General features: G+C 42.6%; 2 protein-coding genes across 2 annotated transcripts in view; both read right to left on the minus strand.

Moving 5' to 3' along the window:
- LOC118432403 (trehalase-like) overlaps positions 1-6297 on the minus strand; it is a 32131-nt gene extending 25834 nt beyond the window's left edge. The window contains exons 1-5 of the mRNA XM_035843959.1: positions 6078-6297; positions 3261-3361; positions 2083-2227; positions 1534-1621; positions 679-779 (exon numbers count right to left, since the gene is read on the minus strand). Of these exons, the coding sequence (XP_035699852.1) occupies positions 679-779; positions 1534-1621; positions 2083-2227; positions 3261-3361; positions 6078-6205 (563 nt within the window). The 5' untranslated portion in view covers positions 6206-6297. The remainder of the gene's footprint in view (positions 1-678; positions 780-1533; positions 1622-2082; positions 2228-3260; positions 3362-6077) is intronic.
- A 2050-nt stretch (positions 6298-8347) lies between these two features.
- Positions 8348-16908, minus strand: LOC118431356 (G-protein coupled receptor 54-like). The gene is made up of 7 exons (XM_035842470.1): positions 15906-16908; positions 14884-15019; positions 11612-11766; positions 11020-11129; positions 10534-10627; positions 9514-9660; positions 8348-9172 (listed from the first exon to the last, which is right to left on the minus strand). The coding sequence occupies exons 1-7, from the start codon at positions 16380-16382 to the stop codon at positions 9035-9037; spliced, it is 1257 nt and encodes a 418-aa protein (XP_035698363.1). The 5' UTR covers positions 16383-16908; the 3' UTR covers positions 8348-9034.
- Positions 16909-19824: the final 2916 nt, after the last annotated feature.

Below are 19824 nucleotides of genomic sequence, written 5' to 3' on the forward strand. Positions count from 1 at the left end.
CTGTACGATATTCTGTCAGGCTACACCAGTGTTCCTGTACGATATTCTGTCAGGCTACACCACTGTTCCTGTACGATATTCTGTCAGGCTACACCACTGTTCCTGTACGATATTCTGTCAGGCTACACCAGTGTGGCCTGTACGATATTCTGTCAGGCTACACCAGTGTGGCCTGTACGATATTCTGTCAGGCTACACCAGTGTGGCCTGTACGATATTCTGTCAGGCTACACCAAGTTCCTGTACGACATTCTGTCAGTCTACACCAGTGTTCTTGTTCGGGCCTTAAACAACTGAGTTGCACTGGCGTGTGTGGGGGTGGGAGGGGGTTGGTGTCGCTTGACATATGCAAGGTAGAAAATTAACACTAAGTCTTGTTGTAGTCGATCAACATCTTACAAGAGGCTACGTCGCTGATTGGGTGTTGAAAAGGCCAATTAAGTGTTGAAACGGCAATTGCCATTCGTCTTTGGCTATGAAAACCCTTAACCATGGAATATGTAGGTGAGGTGGGAAAGGGAACTGTTTACCATTTATCAAAGCAAGTTTTCCTATGTTAACTATAGGGGTTTGCTGCAATTCTCCGCCCCACCATTTTTAGTTCAAAAGCTGCATTCTAAACAGATCTTTTTCAAAGCATGCTTGCAGTGGAGAAGCCAGAAACAAAGAAGATCTTACCAATACTGCATCTCCCTGTGCTCGCCGCCTGGTATAATGAACGGGTACGGCACGTACATGGAGGAGTGCCGCTCTGGGTAGTCTCTGACGTCACGGCTGACCTAAAGCACCATTAACAGAACATGGATTTGTTTCGTGTTGATACAACATCAGGGTATCAGTAATATCTTAATGACTGATAATGACTTTAAAGCTATCTCGGTTAGCTAAATTGGCATTTTGACCTTCCACTGTTTTCTTATTAATGAATTAAGAACGAATGGAGCCGTAACGAATGTTGATAGATGGGCATAAAAGAATTCTAAATCTGATTTTTTTGGGGAGCAAATTGATGACGTCATCATTTTTATTGCCTCTGATATGATTTTTTTCTATGACAAAACACAGCACTTTGGTACATACCACTGTAATGAAACTTCGTATTTCGTTGCATAATGATGAAAGCTACAAACGGTTGCGCAAACTGATATCTAGTAACGATCTGTAGTTATTAAGAATTAATTTTTTTCAATTAGATGAAAACAAACATTTTCTAATTACTACAGATCATTAGTAGATATCATTTGTAACACCGGGAGTCAGGAAAGTCCTATACTGCTCGGATGCGATCCCAGGAGCTAGATTAGGACAGAACTTTGGCTACGCTCAACCCAGCGCGACTTTGGCAGGGAAGTGGTCAGGAGTAAAGTCGTGGGAAGGTCCTGAATGTGCGACAGGGCTTAACCATTCAACATGGCGGATGCTGACAACCTAATCCAGTTTACAATTAATCTATTTCCTTGAGGAAAGTCTGAAACACCATCTTATGACGGTCCTAAAGTGATTACAACTATTTAAGAAAGTGCAGATGTTTACCCTTTTGGAAAGCTTCTTCCACAAGCCGTGGAGGTCCTCTGCCCACTCTCTGTAGCTCTCATCCCTGATGCCGTTCAGGAAAGCGGGTCTGCAACAGGTAATTAAAATTCTTAAAATATGTTCCGTACGAAAAGGATGAATTTCCTTGTCCATGACACCCGCAAAGATTGATGTATCAAACTTTGTTGATATCCATGCGAACGATCATTCGAAGACTAACAACGATTTTAAGAAACTATAATTCTTAAGCCACTAGAAATCCCTGTACCATGGTACGCCAAGGAAAATGAAAAGAACTGGGATGATGAGAAAATCACAGGTCACAGCAACTATGTAACCCCAGGGTGACAGACTGAATAAAAGTTCTAAATGGGAACTATGCCGCTCCAAGCGTCTTACCGAGGGACGACTTTGGTACGAAAGATGTCAGTGGCATGAGGAATGAGTCCTCTCTACTTTACATAGCAACTAAGTTTAACCTCCAACATGGCGGCTGCTAAGTGACGTTGTAGTCACGTGGGTGGAAACACCCCATAGCCGTGCGCTCACCTCTCCTGCCAGTCGGACGGCTCCCAGTCCTCCAGCTCGGCGCCCGGTCCGGAGAACCACTGCGACACGAACCGACGCATCACCTCCCGGGACCGGATATCCTGGCCCCGGGCCCGCATGTTGTCAAACGCCCCCAAGATGTCCTCTGTCATGACAAACACAGGTTAGTAAAAACAATGTAGCATTTACCAGGCTCCACAGGTCGCTGGAAAAAATAGTAGAAATAGGCCAAATAAGACAGAAAACACGCCAGAGGAGTTGGTTGGCCGAGGAGTACAGTTTGCAACCTAAGGTCTAACTCCTATGGCGTGTTTTCTGTCTCATTTGGTCAATTTCTACTATTTTAGTACTTTTTTCCAGCGACCTGTGGTGCCTGGTAGAGGCTAAGAACAGTGAAACTATCAAGACCAATCCCATGGGGTGTGGAAACTTTCTGGGAGGGGACAGGGAAACAGATGAGTGTCGTCTCCAAGCAGATCTTTTGTGGGAAGATCGATTGTTAGTGTGTCTGAAAAATAGGGCAGTCAAGAAACTTTACGATCTTCCGAACGTAACGCTACTTCATGTTTATCCGCGGGGTAACCTATATTCGTTAACGTTGTTTCTAAAAACGGTATTTAGGGATATGAAGTCGATAGACTGTGGTTTCAAGTTGCAATGTTTTCAAGATATTGCTGTTTGAAACCACCGTCCGTTTGACACCCTGATTTTGTAAACAACGGATATATGTTACCCCGCGGATAAAGGTGAACTAGCGTTACATTTGGCTGGAGATTAACGCCTCTTCAGACCTGCTGCCTGGTCATCTTCCCTCTTGTCGTGATATACCAGCTCGGACTTATTGGGATCTGTTCAGGAATGTCGCTCCTGACGTGAACTGTCTAAAGTCGGCCCGTCATTGCTACATACCACATTGCTGTGTGAATGTTTGATAGAAGATGTGGTGTGACATGGGTTGAACAGTTGGACATGCGCGCCATGCGAAATGTGCCACACCCCTCTCTCCATAATCTCCAAGCAGATGTTGTTGAGAGGGCCACGGAACATAATAACGCGACGTTTGATCACCTTGTTTTTTTAACACTGAATACTGAATACTCCCTAGTAACAAAGAAAATCCCGGAAAAAAACTTATTTAACACAATGGAACTGTTAAAATGTTACTTAAGACAACGCACCTGGGGAAGACTTCATGCTCATATCGACGAATGTTTTGGAGTCCTTGAAGACCCGTGTGGACTGTACGGCGTTCAGGAGGGCTCCGTAGCAGTAAACAGGGCTGTGGGGAGGGGACGGGTAAAGACAGTTCAGTATTTGAAAGCTGTACTTGTAATGAGTACTAGGACTTTTAATGGTTTCAAAGGATCTGGGCAAGAGAATCCAATTCTTGGGTCTTCTAGGCTAACGTCACATTTCACCTGGGCCAGGCCAGATTGTTTGTGGAAACGAAAAATAGAAACGTACACGTAAGAATATACACAACTATTCTCTTTGCTAATATCTGCTGGGGCCGTCTTACACGTTGCATACAGTTGCCCCTGTAGGACTAGTGCGCCAGTGGACGAGAGGGTGGAGAAGGACATGCACACCCCTCCTTCACCTTAAAAACTCAAGTGCAGGCCAGGCAGACGGGTCTGTCTACCATTGTCTTCCGAGACAGACGGATGTCAAAACAAAACAACTATTCTCTTTACACTATTCTCTGTAGTTTGGTATTATGTAGTTTGCTTTTATATCATCATACATTTCGTTCCCGAAAGCTACCCGGCCGGGCCTCTGTTTGGAGATGTGACGTAGGCCCAAGAGTAAATTTCACATTAGCGCAAGCTTTTTCTGGGGTTCAATAATGCGAAATGAAGTGGATTTTGTTGACTGTCCCTTAAAGCCGATCATTGAAGAAAAGATCAGTTCAGGGTGACCCTGTGTGAGTTATATATATAGATCTACATCTTTAGCCCAACTAGTAATTACTGTACACGACAACCCAGTCACTCTAGTATGCGGACACGATGTCAGAACTTTCACGGTTCCTAGAATGATGTGTAAAGTGTAGGATCAAACACTCAATAGTTTCCTCTTAGAAAATGTCATCTATTGTCATCATATATGTGTATTTAGAAGTTTGTGCACGCCTTTCAAATATATTCATGGTCTATAGTAGCATAGATGACTTAAAGGCACTTGGGTCTTCAAATATCGCATATGTTTCATATGAACTACATTACTCTATTAACTAAAGAACTTAGTCAAAGAGCATGAACTGTTTCGGTAAATAGAAATCTTCTTTATTTAACACCATTTTCATCTCCTCGCCATTGTTATTCTCTTTACCACCATACCATGGTACCAGGACCATTATTCCTATCTCACCTTACAGACATATTTCTGAATGGTCCATAGGGTTTCACAACGTTTTAAGATGAGATTTGGAAGAGACTTAAGTCACGCTTAAGAATGTCGTGATGTCTGGTGCGTTCCCTAACAGGGCCTGACCTTGACTTGACCTCTGCGTGCCGCGTCCTTTATGCAAACAGACAATAACATACGTCATCACGCAGGCACGACAAGGTCAAAGTCAAGGGTACCTACCACTAGGGCGTCAACATCGCCTCTTAAAGTCAACCATGAATTTCCCCTATTTTGTACAGACGGAAGAAACATCGGACTGGTTGTTTCTTGACCCATACATGAACTAAGAATCGAACGTCTAAAGGAAAGTGGATCCGTCTGAGAATGGCGCGGAAAGAGATTTCTGCTTCGGGAAGATGTAACGTTAATCCAGCTTGGGAGATTAATAGAATCAACACTATTTCCTGCAGTACAATGTGAACTAGTCAGAATTGCCCTGAAGAAGGTGACAGACGGTCACCGAAACGTCGGTGAGAATGAAGCATTGGTTGTGTAAAAAGAGTCTCTTTATTTAGAATCAACACTGAGTTGAAAACGAGAGGTTAATCGCCAGTTTCTGAATGGCACCGCTTAATAGAAATTTCAGAAAACAGAGAAGGGACTAGAACAGCGTGTTGAATTGTGCTTCCAACGAAAGTTCAGAACAAAAATGCATTCCGCCGTATGATGGATAAAGATGTTATATCTGAAATGGAATACCAAAAATAAACTTCTCTGAACCAGTTTCAATTCTGTAGCTTTGACCAAAGCCATTTGCACAGTTGCCTCTTCTCTCACATAGTCACGAGACTATAGTCATTGGAAATAAGGTTCTGTCCCAAGTTAATCTACTGTCACACATCTTTCCAATGAATTTGCTCCGACCACTCCCCAACCAAAGAAGGTCCTGGGTTGGGAGGCGCCTTGAATCGATCCTATCCTAGCTCCAGTCTGCTCCTTCGATCCGTTCGCCTCCAAGTAGAAGATGACTTTTCACAACATTAGAATTCTATAGTTGGCTGGCAAACGACATTTAAAGACAACCTCGCCGTCGCAACCACAGAAGACCACGAGCACGACTAAGTTCCAACCATGGTCTGGAGAAGGTCGGGAGTCAGTGGTTTGCTCTGTGTGACATGTACAAGGGCTAGCTTTAAATAGACGACCGTACTTGATCTAGCATGTCTGAGGATTCAGTAGGTTGTTCTGAAAGAACACGACCATTGACTGGCGCTCGTTTGGATTGTCTACAGGACGTCGGTACGGTAAGTACAGGTGTCCTGGCGAGAATAAACTTTACGCAGGAATCAAAACAAAACTTGTTCGGTGGTTCATGTCTGCTCACCTTAACGACGAAATAGTGGTGTATTATCTACACTGCTATTAATATTGGTGATTAAGACATAAAGATAAGCTAAAGAGATGTTACATAATACTTAATTTATCCTGTATTGCAACATAAGTTGGGTACATACAAATGTATTCATATACCTAGCCAGGACTGGCCTATCGAAAACGCGTCGGTCCCTTCTTCATTATTGTTGCGAATATCAAGTTTCAAGCTTCATCTACATCGTGCATGATAGCAAACATCATCGTAAACCTACCTGTCACAGGCAGGTATATCTCTTAGCGCCGTGCCATCCTGGTCGTCTCCCCCTGAAATCCACCTCTGAGCCCGGCAGGAACACAGACAGGCCGCCGCCAAGACCGCGAACACAAGTCCCCCCGCCATACTTCTCTGTCTCCCGTCAGACCAGCGCCTCCAGCTCACCCTACAAGCCTCACAAACTACTCAACCTCCCTCCGAAGTTGACACTAAAGCCTTGGGAGGGTTTCGCACCAGTTTGCGAGGGTACGATCCTCACGACGTAAGCCGCGTCGCGATTGGTCGGCGCTACCCTCGCGGCCCGCCGAGATGTTTGCCTCGGAGTGGCGGTATGTTTGCTCTTCGCGGGATGCTAAGACGCGGCCTTGGAAAACCTGTTTCAGGTCATCCAGATATTCTCTAAAATCAAGGAAAACAACGATACCGTTTACAGCCGTGTCATATGTTCAAGCAAATATAAGCACAGAATCTGATTCACATTGAATTGAGTTAGGAATATTGGTAAATTAAAAGAATTGATATTCAGTACATACATTTGATGCTGTCTGATAAAATGGGGACAGTTAAAACTCTTGTAATAGAAAATATGGGAAGTCAGTCTCAAGGCTACGAACAGGATTTCATTCCGTGTATTTGTGTTTTGGAAATATCGAACCAGTCTACTGCTACTGCTATCGAGGGACCACTCAAGATCTATGCACCTTCAACTCTGCTCTCTTCTGTAGCATTTCTTTCGACGTTCGAGTGTATTTCTCAGTCATTTTCCCAGTGTATATTTCAACCCTTGAATTCCTCCCTGTCATTCACCTCACTTCTCATTCGTGAGATCGTCTGGCGCAGCGGCGGGATTTGTGCCTCGTGACCGAGAGGTGGAGAGTTCGAATCCCGCTGCGTGTCACCGATCTTGTACCCTTGGGAAAGGCACTTTACACGGATTTCCTCACTATACTCAGGTGAAAAATGAGTACCTAGCTTCGGCTAGGGCCGTCCCTCGGATAGGACGTTAAATGGAGGTCCCGTGTATGGGGAGAGTCACACCCCATGCACGTTAAAGAACCCCCACACGTGCGATGGTGCGGTGTGAGATGGAACAAACCCTTCTGTCTGGAGTTGGTGATTCACTTCAAATCACCCGGTTGGAGGCCTGGCGAACCTCCATACCGTATTAGCCAGCGAAAGGGTATATCACCCCGTAAGGGGCGGTATAACCCCGCCGCGTGTAGACATGTGCGAACATGTGCACATGTGTGTATGGCGGCTTTGAAAAGGTGTTCTTAACACCTGTTTCGCCATACCCTCCAAATGGAGAATCCTAATAAATAAATAAATAAATAAACCCCACCCCTAACGTCCTTCCCGCCATGTCCCCCGAAGGGTCACAATCATGACACAGCGAGTTGACATTCGACTCAACCTTGTCCCAACATACTCGGATGAACAAATTTGTACTTGCTGAATTCTAGTCCTCGTGGACTCGGCTGTTATTACCTCCATGATACATGGATGTGTTTTTGTGTCTGTCTGTCTAGCTGTCTGTCTGTGTTTCTGGACGGTGGTCAGCTTAACTTTATCATCTCGGGATGGATTGTAATGATATTTGGCATCGATAGGGGTTGGGAGGTCGAAGGTCAAAGCCGATTTTTGGCCCTCCGGTGGTAACCTTGGTACTGCAGCCTAACTTCCGGTTTTGCATCTTATATCCTAGATATATTATGGTTTTGTTGTATAAAGTGATGCACCGATGCTACTAAGTTAAGAGGATGCAAACTGAACTGGATGATTTCTTATTTATTGAACACACTACAGCTGTTTTCCCCATCTTCGACTCATTACTAATAATATGCAACAAAAATTTACGTCAATACGTCGTCAGTATTTACGTCAATACATCGATATATTGAATATGATAGATCTACGTAGATCACAGTCATGGTTCACATATCATTCATCACATATCATTCATCACATATGCGTAGATCAGTACATGTCTTATGACTGGCCACTTAAACAATCTACTACACAGAGCCTCACAAAGTAAACTCAAAACATTCAGGCGATTGTGAATGACATGGTCCGAATCGACATGATATGTCATTCACAAAAGAAAGAACTCGAACTCAGCTATAAACAATTCAATTCAATTCAAGCACATAGCTTTCATTACAATACCTTAAACTCAACAATTACCAACGAAAAACCACAGAACTTTTAAATATTACAATGCGAATTCTACCATGTGGTGTACATGTAACGTTATATACAGGTGTACGTAGTACATCGTGCAATGTACGGCACTATAAAATACATTACACGGTATGGCGATATAGGAGAAGATCATAGCTAAAACAAACAATTGTAAATGGTAAGAAAATTAGCCCCATATTCTTTCATTACATTTCAACTTTTGCCTTTTTTCGCTCGATGCAGACGATAAGCATTCAACATGAGTAGTATACATAGAGCAAGCTAGTTATTCTTTCCAGGTGGCGCGTAGAGGCAAGAAGAGGTAAGTATGTCACAGATCAGAACTTCATAATCCACCTTTCGCGGTTCAAGACGACATCGTATAAAATCTTTTAGATCAAATACAAATAGTTAGTTTCCTCACAAGAGTCAAGAGGAGAACGGAAATAGACTAAAGAAAATGATTTGAGCGTTGATACGACCAGTAGACTTCTGTATACACGTAGTATGAAAGCAGCCTAATTTCATTGACTCTCGTGAGACTGATATTTCTTGACAGACTAGGTGTTCCGCAAACAGTGCCTCTTCACAGCGTCTGTTAGCCTGAGTACCCTCCTCCGTAGTGATCGCTGTCTCAATACTTTCGCTTGCTATTAAACCGTGGTCAGCGGCCCAAGCGAAACAATTGAGCCAGCGGTCACTGCGGAGGATGGTACTCAGGCTAAGTGGACGCACTGATGATATTACATAGATACGCTCTATGGTATAATGTTAACGCCGTGCACAGCCGTTGTCCTCTCCACACGCCATGATGGAGCTCCAGTTCTTAGCAACCATGGTTGATGTCAGGAAGAGGGAGGGGGGCTCCGGCGACTTCTTCAAACATCTAGGCAGCATCTTTTGAAATGACTGAAAATTTGCAATGATTGTGGAACAGTTTATGAGGTTTCGATTTAGAATATAAAGCAATCATTATTACAGTAATCTACCAGAAAGAACAGCTGATGGCTACACGTACTCCATCGCACACACCGTACAAAAATCATGAAAATATGATTCCCGAACATTCGAGTCTTTCTTTTTCTAGATGTATCGACGAGGTACGGGAAGACGTCTCGGCTCTAATAAGTGCTTTAGTTTAATTCATTATTTTTGTCAAGATCCGTGCCATTTCTTGGTACTCGTTTGTTTTTGTGTTGTCTGAACTATTATCTATTTTATCAATAATAAAAAGATTTTTAAAAACTAACCTTGCGGAAGTTCCCACACAGCCAGGCGTAGACGAACGGGTTGACGGAGGAGTTGGCGTACGTCATGCAGTGTGCCCAGATCTTGACGCAGTAGGTCGTCATGGTAAAGGGGAAGTCTGGGTGGTAACTACGGACCATGTTCAGGAACTACAGAAGGAGGGGAGGTTATGTACGTGAGTCAAACAAATGATGAAGGCAGATGTTAGCTGCCTGGTAACCATATTCCAATGACCGGCTAAGTCGGCGTTTCAGCGGCCTCAGTCTTACTTACAATGACTTCTGTCAGGTTAACTTTCCAGTCGGCATTTCTGATGGCTACAATGAAGTAATTGAAACTAAAGCCTGGGGCACAACCCGCCGCACGTGCAATTTGTCCGTACGTTTTTTGTGGAGGCCACGTCCGCCACGTATTCCTGAAAACGCTCAGTCTGTACATGGCAGGTGCGTCGCCCGTACTGGCACGTACGGAGGGCGAATCCACAGCCCGAACGCAGAGAAAGTTCTGCATGCACTTAAATTTCTACGGCGTGTCTGCCTGCTCCCAAATCCGTGGGATTCGCCACGTGTTCCTACGGAGACGGTACTTACCACTTACGGATACCAAAAGATTGCCCACGTTTTGGCACGTAGACAGCACGCACTTGCAAGTACGGCGGGTTGTGCCCCTAGCTTAACCAGGTAAAATTTAAACGGCGTGCGATTATGAACTGGGCCGGTTGCCATCACTCCTAGTACCGTAGAGATCACGGAGAACTCCCGTTAGTATTGTTGCAAGGCTACGCCGATGTAGACGACCGGAAATTCTTTGAGTCATCATCTTTTTTTGTACTGGATGATATCGATATTAATTCTTTTTCATATGTATCGCACAATAACAGATTGGTTTGCTTTCTGAGAATGATGTAACATACTATTTAGAAGAGATATGCGGGAACATGAAACACATGTGTCTTTATCCCACCATTTGAAATGGTTGACACCGAATGACGTCATAGTCACGTGATTGAAAGCACGCCGTACCTGACTTGGCCCCCAGCAAATCGCAAACAGCAGCACCACCATCACCACGGTCAGGCTGGCCCGCTTCTGCTGCGTCAGCGAGGCACGGGGTGTGCTGGGAACGAGAACAATGACGATACCGGGCGTGAGGGACGAGAACGGAAAAATGGACGCCGTTCAGAGGAGGAGCCTCAAGTCGTGATATCAAATATATGCTAAGTAGTTACCTTATCATTTATGTTTGATCGTTACTATAACCCAATCGTTATCTTATACTTTTTGAATGGCATTTTAAATGTCCGATGTGGGACGTTGACTTGCTCCCTAGTTGTCCAATTAACTTGGAATAGTCTAGAATCCTTCACTGGAAGAGCAATTGAATGGTAGAGGTTAAATAAAAAAGGTAGAGGTTAACTAAAAAAAAATGAAAATGGTGACCTCGGTACAAAGCTCCCACCATCACCCACTCTTTTATTTTTACTTTCCATTCTACTGAACAGCCCTTACTTCGAATTCTTGACGGGGTATCCAAGAGTGGCCACCTTGATGTTACCTGGGACGGGGGTGCCCCAGAGCTGCCGGACCATCCAACCACAACACGCCGTGAGGATAACCACCTAAGAATAAGGTAAGACGGTCAATCATCAACTAATGATTCAAGCGGACGATTGATTGTCTATGAGTAATCCAAATTTTTGAAAGATAGATATGTGTACATACATGTAACAACACATTAATGGAATGAGGTAGATTCGGAAGGTTTCCTCCCCAAGCCTGTCGGTGTTCTGAGCCGAATTTGCATGTTAACATGTAGAACAGATAAGAATAGAGACACGTGGAGGATGATAGCCAGAGGAAGGTATGCATCCATTCCAACATTTCAGATTGCTGACTAGAGAGCACCAACCAAATAGACCAACCAAATGATGTTGTCCTGAAAGCTTGACGGTGCAGCAACTTGTATGGCTCTCTATAACATTTTAAATTATGCGAACTTGCGGGCCGTTGATACAAATATTCATGTATACTCGCTTCCAAAGCTCTAAGCGAGGAATTGATGAACTATGGTACAAACTAACTAGCTGACTAACAAACTGACCGGGAGGAGATAGGCTGCGATGAAGGACCAGGTGGCGTAGCCTGCTGCCCAGGCCCATGACGGGTAGAACTCGGCACAGTACACCTGCGGGCCCGCCCAGTAGTAGTCTTCCAGCCGCGCGTAGATGGCCACCGGCACGGAGGTAAGGAGCGAGGCTATGACAAGAACGAATGCGGATATATTGTTAGACTTATGACGGAAACCCGACATAAGTAAGCAATGAAGGCAATGAAGAACAAATAAGGATGAAATAAAATTAAAACTAGAGTTCGGCGACCTCATACCTCCATGAAAATTTAGAGCTTGTAAATTTCATGCAATTGACTAAGACATTAACATAATTTATGCGTGTTGTTGTTCATCATTGACTAACGTACACATGTCACAAGTATAAAATTCCAATCATTAGACTTAAAGCGGCTTTGCAATTTTTACATGAATTATGCAAATAAGTTCCTCATTACCATTTTTGGTATCTGCTTATATTCCATCAATCATACTTAATAAGTGTTACATCTATTGAAGTCCAGTTATTGCTAATAATGGTATTATACAATTTCCTCATTAATTATGCAAATAAGGTCCTCATTTGCATAACATGTATATCATTATAAACACCTTTGCCTAAGCTACCTGCACCCCTAAAATGATGCCAATCCGTCAATCCTTTCTGCAGTTATCCACTTTGGAATGTCTTGACAAAAACGCCCTAGGCCCTGCAGTTCCGAAATTACATGTTAGGGGGCTGAAATCTGCCCCACTTTGTCATGTTACTGCAAGCTATCTACCACCCAAATGTCAAGACTATATCATGTCCGGGACAAGAGATACATTGAAAAAACTGCCATGATAGAATATTCTCATTAATTATGCAAATTTACTCCTATTTTGCATAATTGGTATCTTATCTTGTACAACATTGTCTAAGGTACCTACATACCAAAAATCATGAAAATCCATTGTTCCCTTCTTGATATATCCTCTTCAGAAGTTTTTGACAAAAATGCCCCTGCTATCCCAAACCTAGTCGGTAGGGGGCCAAAACTTATGTCACTTATTCCTGAGCACAAGAGCTATCTAACACTCAAAAATCGTGACCATAGCGTGTTCAGAACACGAGATAGCAAAACCGGAAGTTGCGCTGTAGTACCAAGGGAAGCCGCTAGGGGGCCCAAAATCTAATCACTTCTAGCTTTCATCGCACCCCACCAACACACCAAGTATGAAACTAATCCATCCAGCCGTTCTTGAGTTATCTTGTTGACAGACAGACAGACACACACACAAACGCTGGGTAAAATATAACCTCCATGACATTTCATGGAGGTAAAAAGGACTTGGTTCTGTTGAAAAGGACTGTTTTCCCTTGCGCTGGATGATGTACACCTTCGGTTACGACGTCTAAATGCAGTAGGTATAGACACACTTACATGTTTTACCGATATCAAGATAGAATGTACCCTAAAGGAGCGCAGATAAAAACTAGAGTTCCACGAACACATACCTTTGCCAAATAAACCAGGTTTGTTATGTAGAATGATGTCTGTAGACAAATGCGTTACTCATTTCATTTTCTTCATAATTATATGCTTGGAGTTGGTTTATAAAATTTCGGCATTGATTATGCAAATTAGATCCCAAGTTACAATTAATTGATATCAAATTGTATCAAGCATAACTTAAGCTACCAGCATACCAAAAATCATGATGATCGTTTGATCCATTCTTGACTTATTCTCTTTCAAAGTCTTTAAATACACCTCTTACTCTCTTCCCTCTTTCTCAGTTACATATGTGACAACTTTGATGAAAGTACTATAATGGAATGCAGTGGATTTATAAACTTTTCCTCATCAATTATGCAAATTAGCTGTTAATTTGCATAATAAGTATCACATTATATAATCTTCACTTAGGCTATCTACATGCCAAAAATCATGACGATCCGTCAACACGTTCATATCTTCCCATTAATTATGCAAATGAGATCATCATTTGCATGATAAATATGTATTGACATTTCTCTCTTTCTCAGCTACATATGTGACAAGTTTTAAAGTCCTATCATGGAACGTAGTGAATTTATAAAATATCCTCATTAATTATGCAAATTAGCTGTTGATTTGCATAATTGGAATCTCATTATGTTTGTCTTCACTTACGCTACCTACATACCAAAAAACATGATGATCCGTCAACATCTTCATATTTTCTCATTAATTATGCAAATGAGGTCATCATTTGCATAATTGGTATCTATCGACATTTCTCTCCTTCCCAGCTACATATGTGACAAGTTTGAAAGTCCTATCATGGAATGCAGTGGATTTATAAGTTTTCCTCATTAATTATGCAAATTAGCTGTTGATTTGCATAATTAGTATACCATTATGTAAGTCATCACCCATTCTATCTACATACCAAAAATCATGACGATCCGTCAACACGTTGTAGAGTTATTCTCGTCCAAAGTTTGAAAGGAAACCGGCGCCTGCAGTTCCAAAAAAGCCGCTAGGGGGCCCAAACTCACAGCACTTACTCTCTGCCTCGAGGGCTATCTACCACTCAAAAATCATGATCACAGCATGTCCAGAACAGGAGATATCAAAAATTGAGGTTCTGCTGCAGTACCTTAGCAAGCCGCTAGGGGGCCCATTATCGAACTTGACCTTCGTTTTCCCGACCCCTACCCACCTACCAAATATCATCGGGATCCATCCAAGGCTTCTCGAGTTATGCTGTTAACAGACAGACACACAGACTCACAAGCCCAAAACATAACCTTAGCCATTCTGGCAAAGGTAACAAAACGTTCCGACACGGTCACACTGTCACTCCACTGCCACAATCTTGGACGTAATTCACCTTAAAGGCAACCTAAGCAATATTTGCCCGAATTAGGGTTGCAGGACTTCAATTATCAAAGCCAAGTTTTGGGGGCACTTTTCTATGTAATAACATGAAGCAACTCTATTCCATTCCATACCAACATTCAAGGAGCAAATATTCGATGTTGCCGTGGCATGAGGACGCAGTGAAGTCTAATTTTGTTGGTTACAATATTTAGGGAATCCTAGCGCAGCTTGTTGTCGTGCCGGTTTTAATCGCTTAAAGTAAGAGATAATGATGTAAATATGGGGAAACACTGCAGTAGATATCAACGTCATAACGATTGTCTTGTCCAGATTATTTCTATTTCTAACGCTAAAATATTGCTTAGGTTACCTTTAAAAACGCGGAAATCAGAAGAGGCTATAATTAAGGCTACTCACCGAGCCAGATGCAGACGCTGACGACTTTAGCCATGCGGGGGGTCCTCCAGCGGTGGGAGGCGAGGGGCCGGGTGATGGAGACGCACCGGTCCACTGTCATGGCGGCCAGCGTGATGCACGTGGCCGTCACCGTCACCTGGACAGACATGGCATGGCGAGAATGTAACACTTGTTAATTATGATAGGTGGAATATAAGCAGAAACCAAATATGGTAATGAGGCACTAATTTGCATAATTTATGTAAAAATTGCAAAACCCCCCATTGATTAATGATTTCATAATTTTGACATGTGTATGTTAGTCAATGATGAATAACAGCATGCATAAGTTATGTTAATGTGTTAGTCAATTGTATGAAATTCACAAAAGCTCTAAATATTCATGGAGGTATGAGGTCGCCGAACTCTAGTTTATTTAGTTTTACCACGTTTGGAGAAGGATTGACATAACAGATGACTATATTAACTTTTCAAGATATCAACCCGGAAAGCAAATTGTAAGGTTTGATCCACTCACACCGGAAAGGACCCCTATAGCTACTCTTTTCGATAAATGTGGTGGGTTTATTAACGTGCTAATAATAAAGGTGTGGCGCTCCCAAACACGGGACCTCCATTTAACGTCCTTCCGATTGTTGGTTTGCATATGGACATGCATGTTCAGTATATACATTACATGTACGTCATATTATGTTTACGTCGCAACTCCTCTCAGAAATATTGGAAATACGTGAATAAGTGAATCAGAGATATAGATCAGAGATATCGCCATGTTGGTGGTGTGGGTAGACCCAAGATAGCGACCGGCAGTTCGAAACGTGCATACGAAAACTCTATCATTTGTAAAGAAGAAAGTATCGATAATTCGATGCTTTCTGATCATGCATGAATAAGATTAGAGGTCAACTGTGTAAAACATTTCTCACTTGGAGACTTGTATGCCTTTTCAACCCACCAACATGGCCGACGCAGAACTAACACTACAGTCACGTGACTAGCAACAGCCAATAGTAGCGGCCCACCTGATTCATGTACATGACGAACTTGCACATGAACTCCCCGAAGACCCAGCTTGGTAGGAAGTACGTGCTGGCGGTGAAGGGCACGGAGAAGGCGATGAACGTCAGGTCCGTGACGGCTAGGCTCAGGATGAAGTAGTTGGTGGCGGTGTGCATCGCCTTGTCGCGCAGGATGACGTGGATGACCAGAGAGTTCCCCACCAGCCCGATCAACGCGAGGGCGACGAAAATCATCGGGACGAGCCACGCGTCCAGCCCGAAGACGAGCTCCGCCGCCGCCGGCGACTCGGTGGTCCAGTTGCCGGTGATGTTGTCCCAGGCCATGGCGGTCAGGACGTCGTCCTTGGTGTCGTTCCAAGTGGAAACGGTAGGCGTCGCTGCTGTCTGTGGCCAGGTTTCCTTTCCATGTGTTTCGTTATTGGATGACCCCATTTTGAGGTCTTCTGGGGACAATATGCCGTCTGTTACTCTCATGTACATAATAGCGTGTTACTTTCAATTTGAAGACTGATCTGTAATCATGTATATTGAATTGTTTCAACTTTCACCTCAAATTACGCTTGGTTTGTTCGTTGATGTACTGACTTTCTCAACATTGGTCGTCTTACCAAATACACACAGCACGAAAGCCTATCCGAAACTTGGAATCTAAAAGATTGAATGGTACCGGAAAGCTCTGTGAATTGTTTTTAGCATACACATATATAATCACAATGACAGCTGCCATTCAGCACTGACGAAGGCCGCAGATCGGATACCGAAGCGAGAAACTATGGTTCTGTACATCCATACAAATGTGTTTATGTATACAAAAGACTGTAGAATAATCTACGACAAATGTGACTTACGCCCCATCCAACAATATGGAAATTAAAGCTTTCAAGACGTTATCCCAGCATTCACTCGTATTTTTCAGCTATATGTATCTTATCAAGTTCTTGCAGTCGAGGTTTAGCTAGCCTATTTGGGCTCGTCACAATTCCCAAGGAAATCAAGCTTCGGAGAATTAAATTCCCAATCGCTTTTGTTGTTTTTCAGACCAAAGCATTTTGTAGTCTTCAGCTCAATCGGGTGTGACTTGGCAACTTGTGATATGTCAATAGTTGATGAGAAAAGAAAATATTCATTTTTTCAGACTTAGGTGGAAAACTGAAGTTCTGAGAAGCTTATAAAAAGGACTTTGGACGAATAAAAGAACATTTCGGAGGACTACGGCCCAAACTAAACTAAGCACAAAAAGTTTGAAAATCTGGTTTTCGTTGAACATGGAACGGAACAAACATTTGCCTCAACCGTCCCAAAAATCTTATCTTCATGACATGAAATTGGTTGGAAGTTAAGTTATGTAAGCTATAAATGACTTATTCGACAACGAGAACTAACATGGAATCCGAAGAGTACATCTAAATGAGCTCCATAGGCATAGAAGAACACATGTCAAACATGAAAAACGTACCTTGAACCAACTGCAGTCAACCTGCCACTGCCACTTGCACCAGACACCGCAGGGCTAAGCTGAGTGCTTTACCTTCTCCAGTCCTCACACCTTTATACTGATCATCGCTGGTGCTGGAGTTTTCCACCATGCTCCTCTCAACAGTGCCACTGATTTGATGTTGTTCCATCTCAAGTGTTTTTCCCTCGACTGTGTTGCTAATTTAGACCAGTGATGTATAGAGAACGCCAAACAAAAACTTTCAAGTGTTTTGACTGAACGGAGGCGAAGCTCGGCTTACCCTTTTCCACGCATTACTCCATCCTAAACAATGACCTCGATGAAAAGCAAAATTAAACTGGTTTGGTTTGGTTTATCCGGATCTGAAATGATGTGCAAAATTATTTGTTTGACTGTCTTGTCCACGTGAATGATAAGTCACCACAACAGAAATACGTTACTTGTGTATTCAATTGTCTGCGGTTCAGAGTTTCATCATTGCATTTGATATCATTTCTTTTTCCTTTCCTTATTTCATATATGCTGTTATATGCAGGGAAATCCAATGTCGTTAAATGGAAAACGTTTGTGTGTGTGTCGTACAAAAATATACAGGGGAAATATATTAAATACGAATCGTAATGATTTAAACATGTTTTAACAACAACGCTAACGAGACAACACTTTTCATCAGGCTCTGTAGGATATACAAACACTAAACAGTTCCTTGTGCTATTAGCAATCACGATTAGTTAGAATTATTTTGTCTGTCTCACGTGTAGATTTAGATCAATGATGTATAAAGAGCGACGTTTGGCACAACGGAACTGCCACCAGACAAAACTTTCAAGTGTTTTGACTGAACAGAGGCGGAGCTCAACTTACAACACTTCGAGTTCATCCTTGATGACTTTATGGCCTCAATGAAAAGCGGCCTGCAGAACGATTTGAATCCCCATAGATCATAGATAGCACAAGCAAGCAAGTAACGAAACCAACTATGGTATGGTTATGGTACATTTTGCTCGGCGAAACATTCCTTTATTTAAAAAAAAGGAATAGACTTCAATGATGGCAAATTCCATAACCTGTCATGCATAGACTGATAGAGAGGCTCGGTTCGGCTTAGGTCCCATTCCCGAAACGGGGCCCGGCCGGGATGTTTGCGGAAACGAAAAATAAAATTGTTTACCAAGAAATATACACAAATTATTCTACTGACTAATTTTCTTACGTTCCCTGTGTTTTGTTGCCTTTCTTATCATATTTTTCGTTTCCGAAAGCTACCCGGCCGGGTCCCGGTTTGATAATGTGACGTAGACTTTATCGATTTGGTGACGAAGTCAAATAAAATTCAGAATTATTTGTTTGGCTCTTGTCCACATGGATATGGATGATAACTCAACACAATAGAAATACATTCGTTTATCATTCAAGTGACTGTGGTTTCACCAGAATGATATGTATTTCATATCTTTTCTTTTTTATACTTTCCACAAGAACACAGGCGGACAAACTGCTTGGAAAATGTAACCTTCTCGGCGAGGTAAGCCATGAGTCAGAGTGATCCATGATAAATTTAGAGTTGGCGTGGAAGGAAAATGAGACAGAGAAAGTTTGATAGTCAAGAAGCAATCATCTAGTCTAGTTTTATGATTTTAAAAGGTATACGTCACATTTCCACACCGGCGCCCGATCGGGCATCTTTCGGGAACGAAAAGACACCAAAGTACAGAGAATAGGCGTGGCCATTACATGTATATACTTTAACGTATGACGTTACATTTCTATTTTTCGTTTCCACAAACATCCCGGCCGGGCCCCGGTTTGGAAATGTGACGTTAGCCTTAGTGGAGAATGAGTGCAATCCTAATTGTACCCTAATGATCTTTAAAGAGTCTACTGTGAAGAGATTGGGGAAATGTAGCGCAATGAAAACGTTGCTGAGTGTATTCTGTTTATTAGTGCAATATACATCATTTCTGGAACTACAGAAACATCTTGATATTTTTAAGTTCGTTGTTTCGGTTTTTGTACTTCTAGCTGAGAACACAACCCACGCTCTTTAAAAACAACAGGTTCCTAGACAATGCATACCATTAACATCGCTTGTTCAAGAGACTGGGTCAGCAAGTGATACATAACATTGTATGTAATAAAATGGTAAAACGGTAATTTTCATCAGCATAAGCTGATCGCCATATATAGTGCGAACGCTTCGATCGAGGCAGCTTTGCTCAGCATATTATGTTTATTGTACAATTTGTAATTCAAGGAGTCATTTCTCTAACTACTGAACATGTTGGCCATTGTAAAGTGGTCAGTTTTTTCGACTTCTAGCTGACAAATTCCCAGACAATATGTATAACATCAGTTGACCTACATGGTGGGCCGAGCCAAAAAACAAGCGGTGCGGCACATACATATGAATAAAATTGGTATAACTGCGATTCCACCAGACATTCCATCAGACAGTGTGATTGAGCT

The sequence above is a fragment of the Branchiostoma floridae genome, chromosome 15, assembly GCF_000003815.2.
Source record: "Branchiostoma floridae strain S238N-H82 chromosome 15, Bfl_VNyyK, whole genome shotgun sequence".
NCBI lineage: Eukaryota > Metazoa > Chordata > Leptocardii > Amphioxiformes > Branchiostomatidae > Branchiostoma > Branchiostoma floridae.

Bases quoted from the DNA above. Each gene is read 5' to 3' on its own strand.
- LOC118431356 (XM_035842470.1), bottom strand. From the start codon at position 16,382: ATGTACATGAGAGTAACAGACGGCATATTGTCCCCAGAAGACCTCAAA. The intron at 10,628-11,019 runs GTAAGGGCTGTT...TCTCGTTCCCAG, and splicing joins TACCCCGTCAAGAATTCGAA to CACACCCCGTGCCTCGCTGA. The intron at 9,661-10,533 runs GTACGGCGTGCT...CTCCTTCTGTAG, and splicing joins TTTGCTGGGGGCCAAGTCAG to TTCCTGAACATGGTCCGTAG.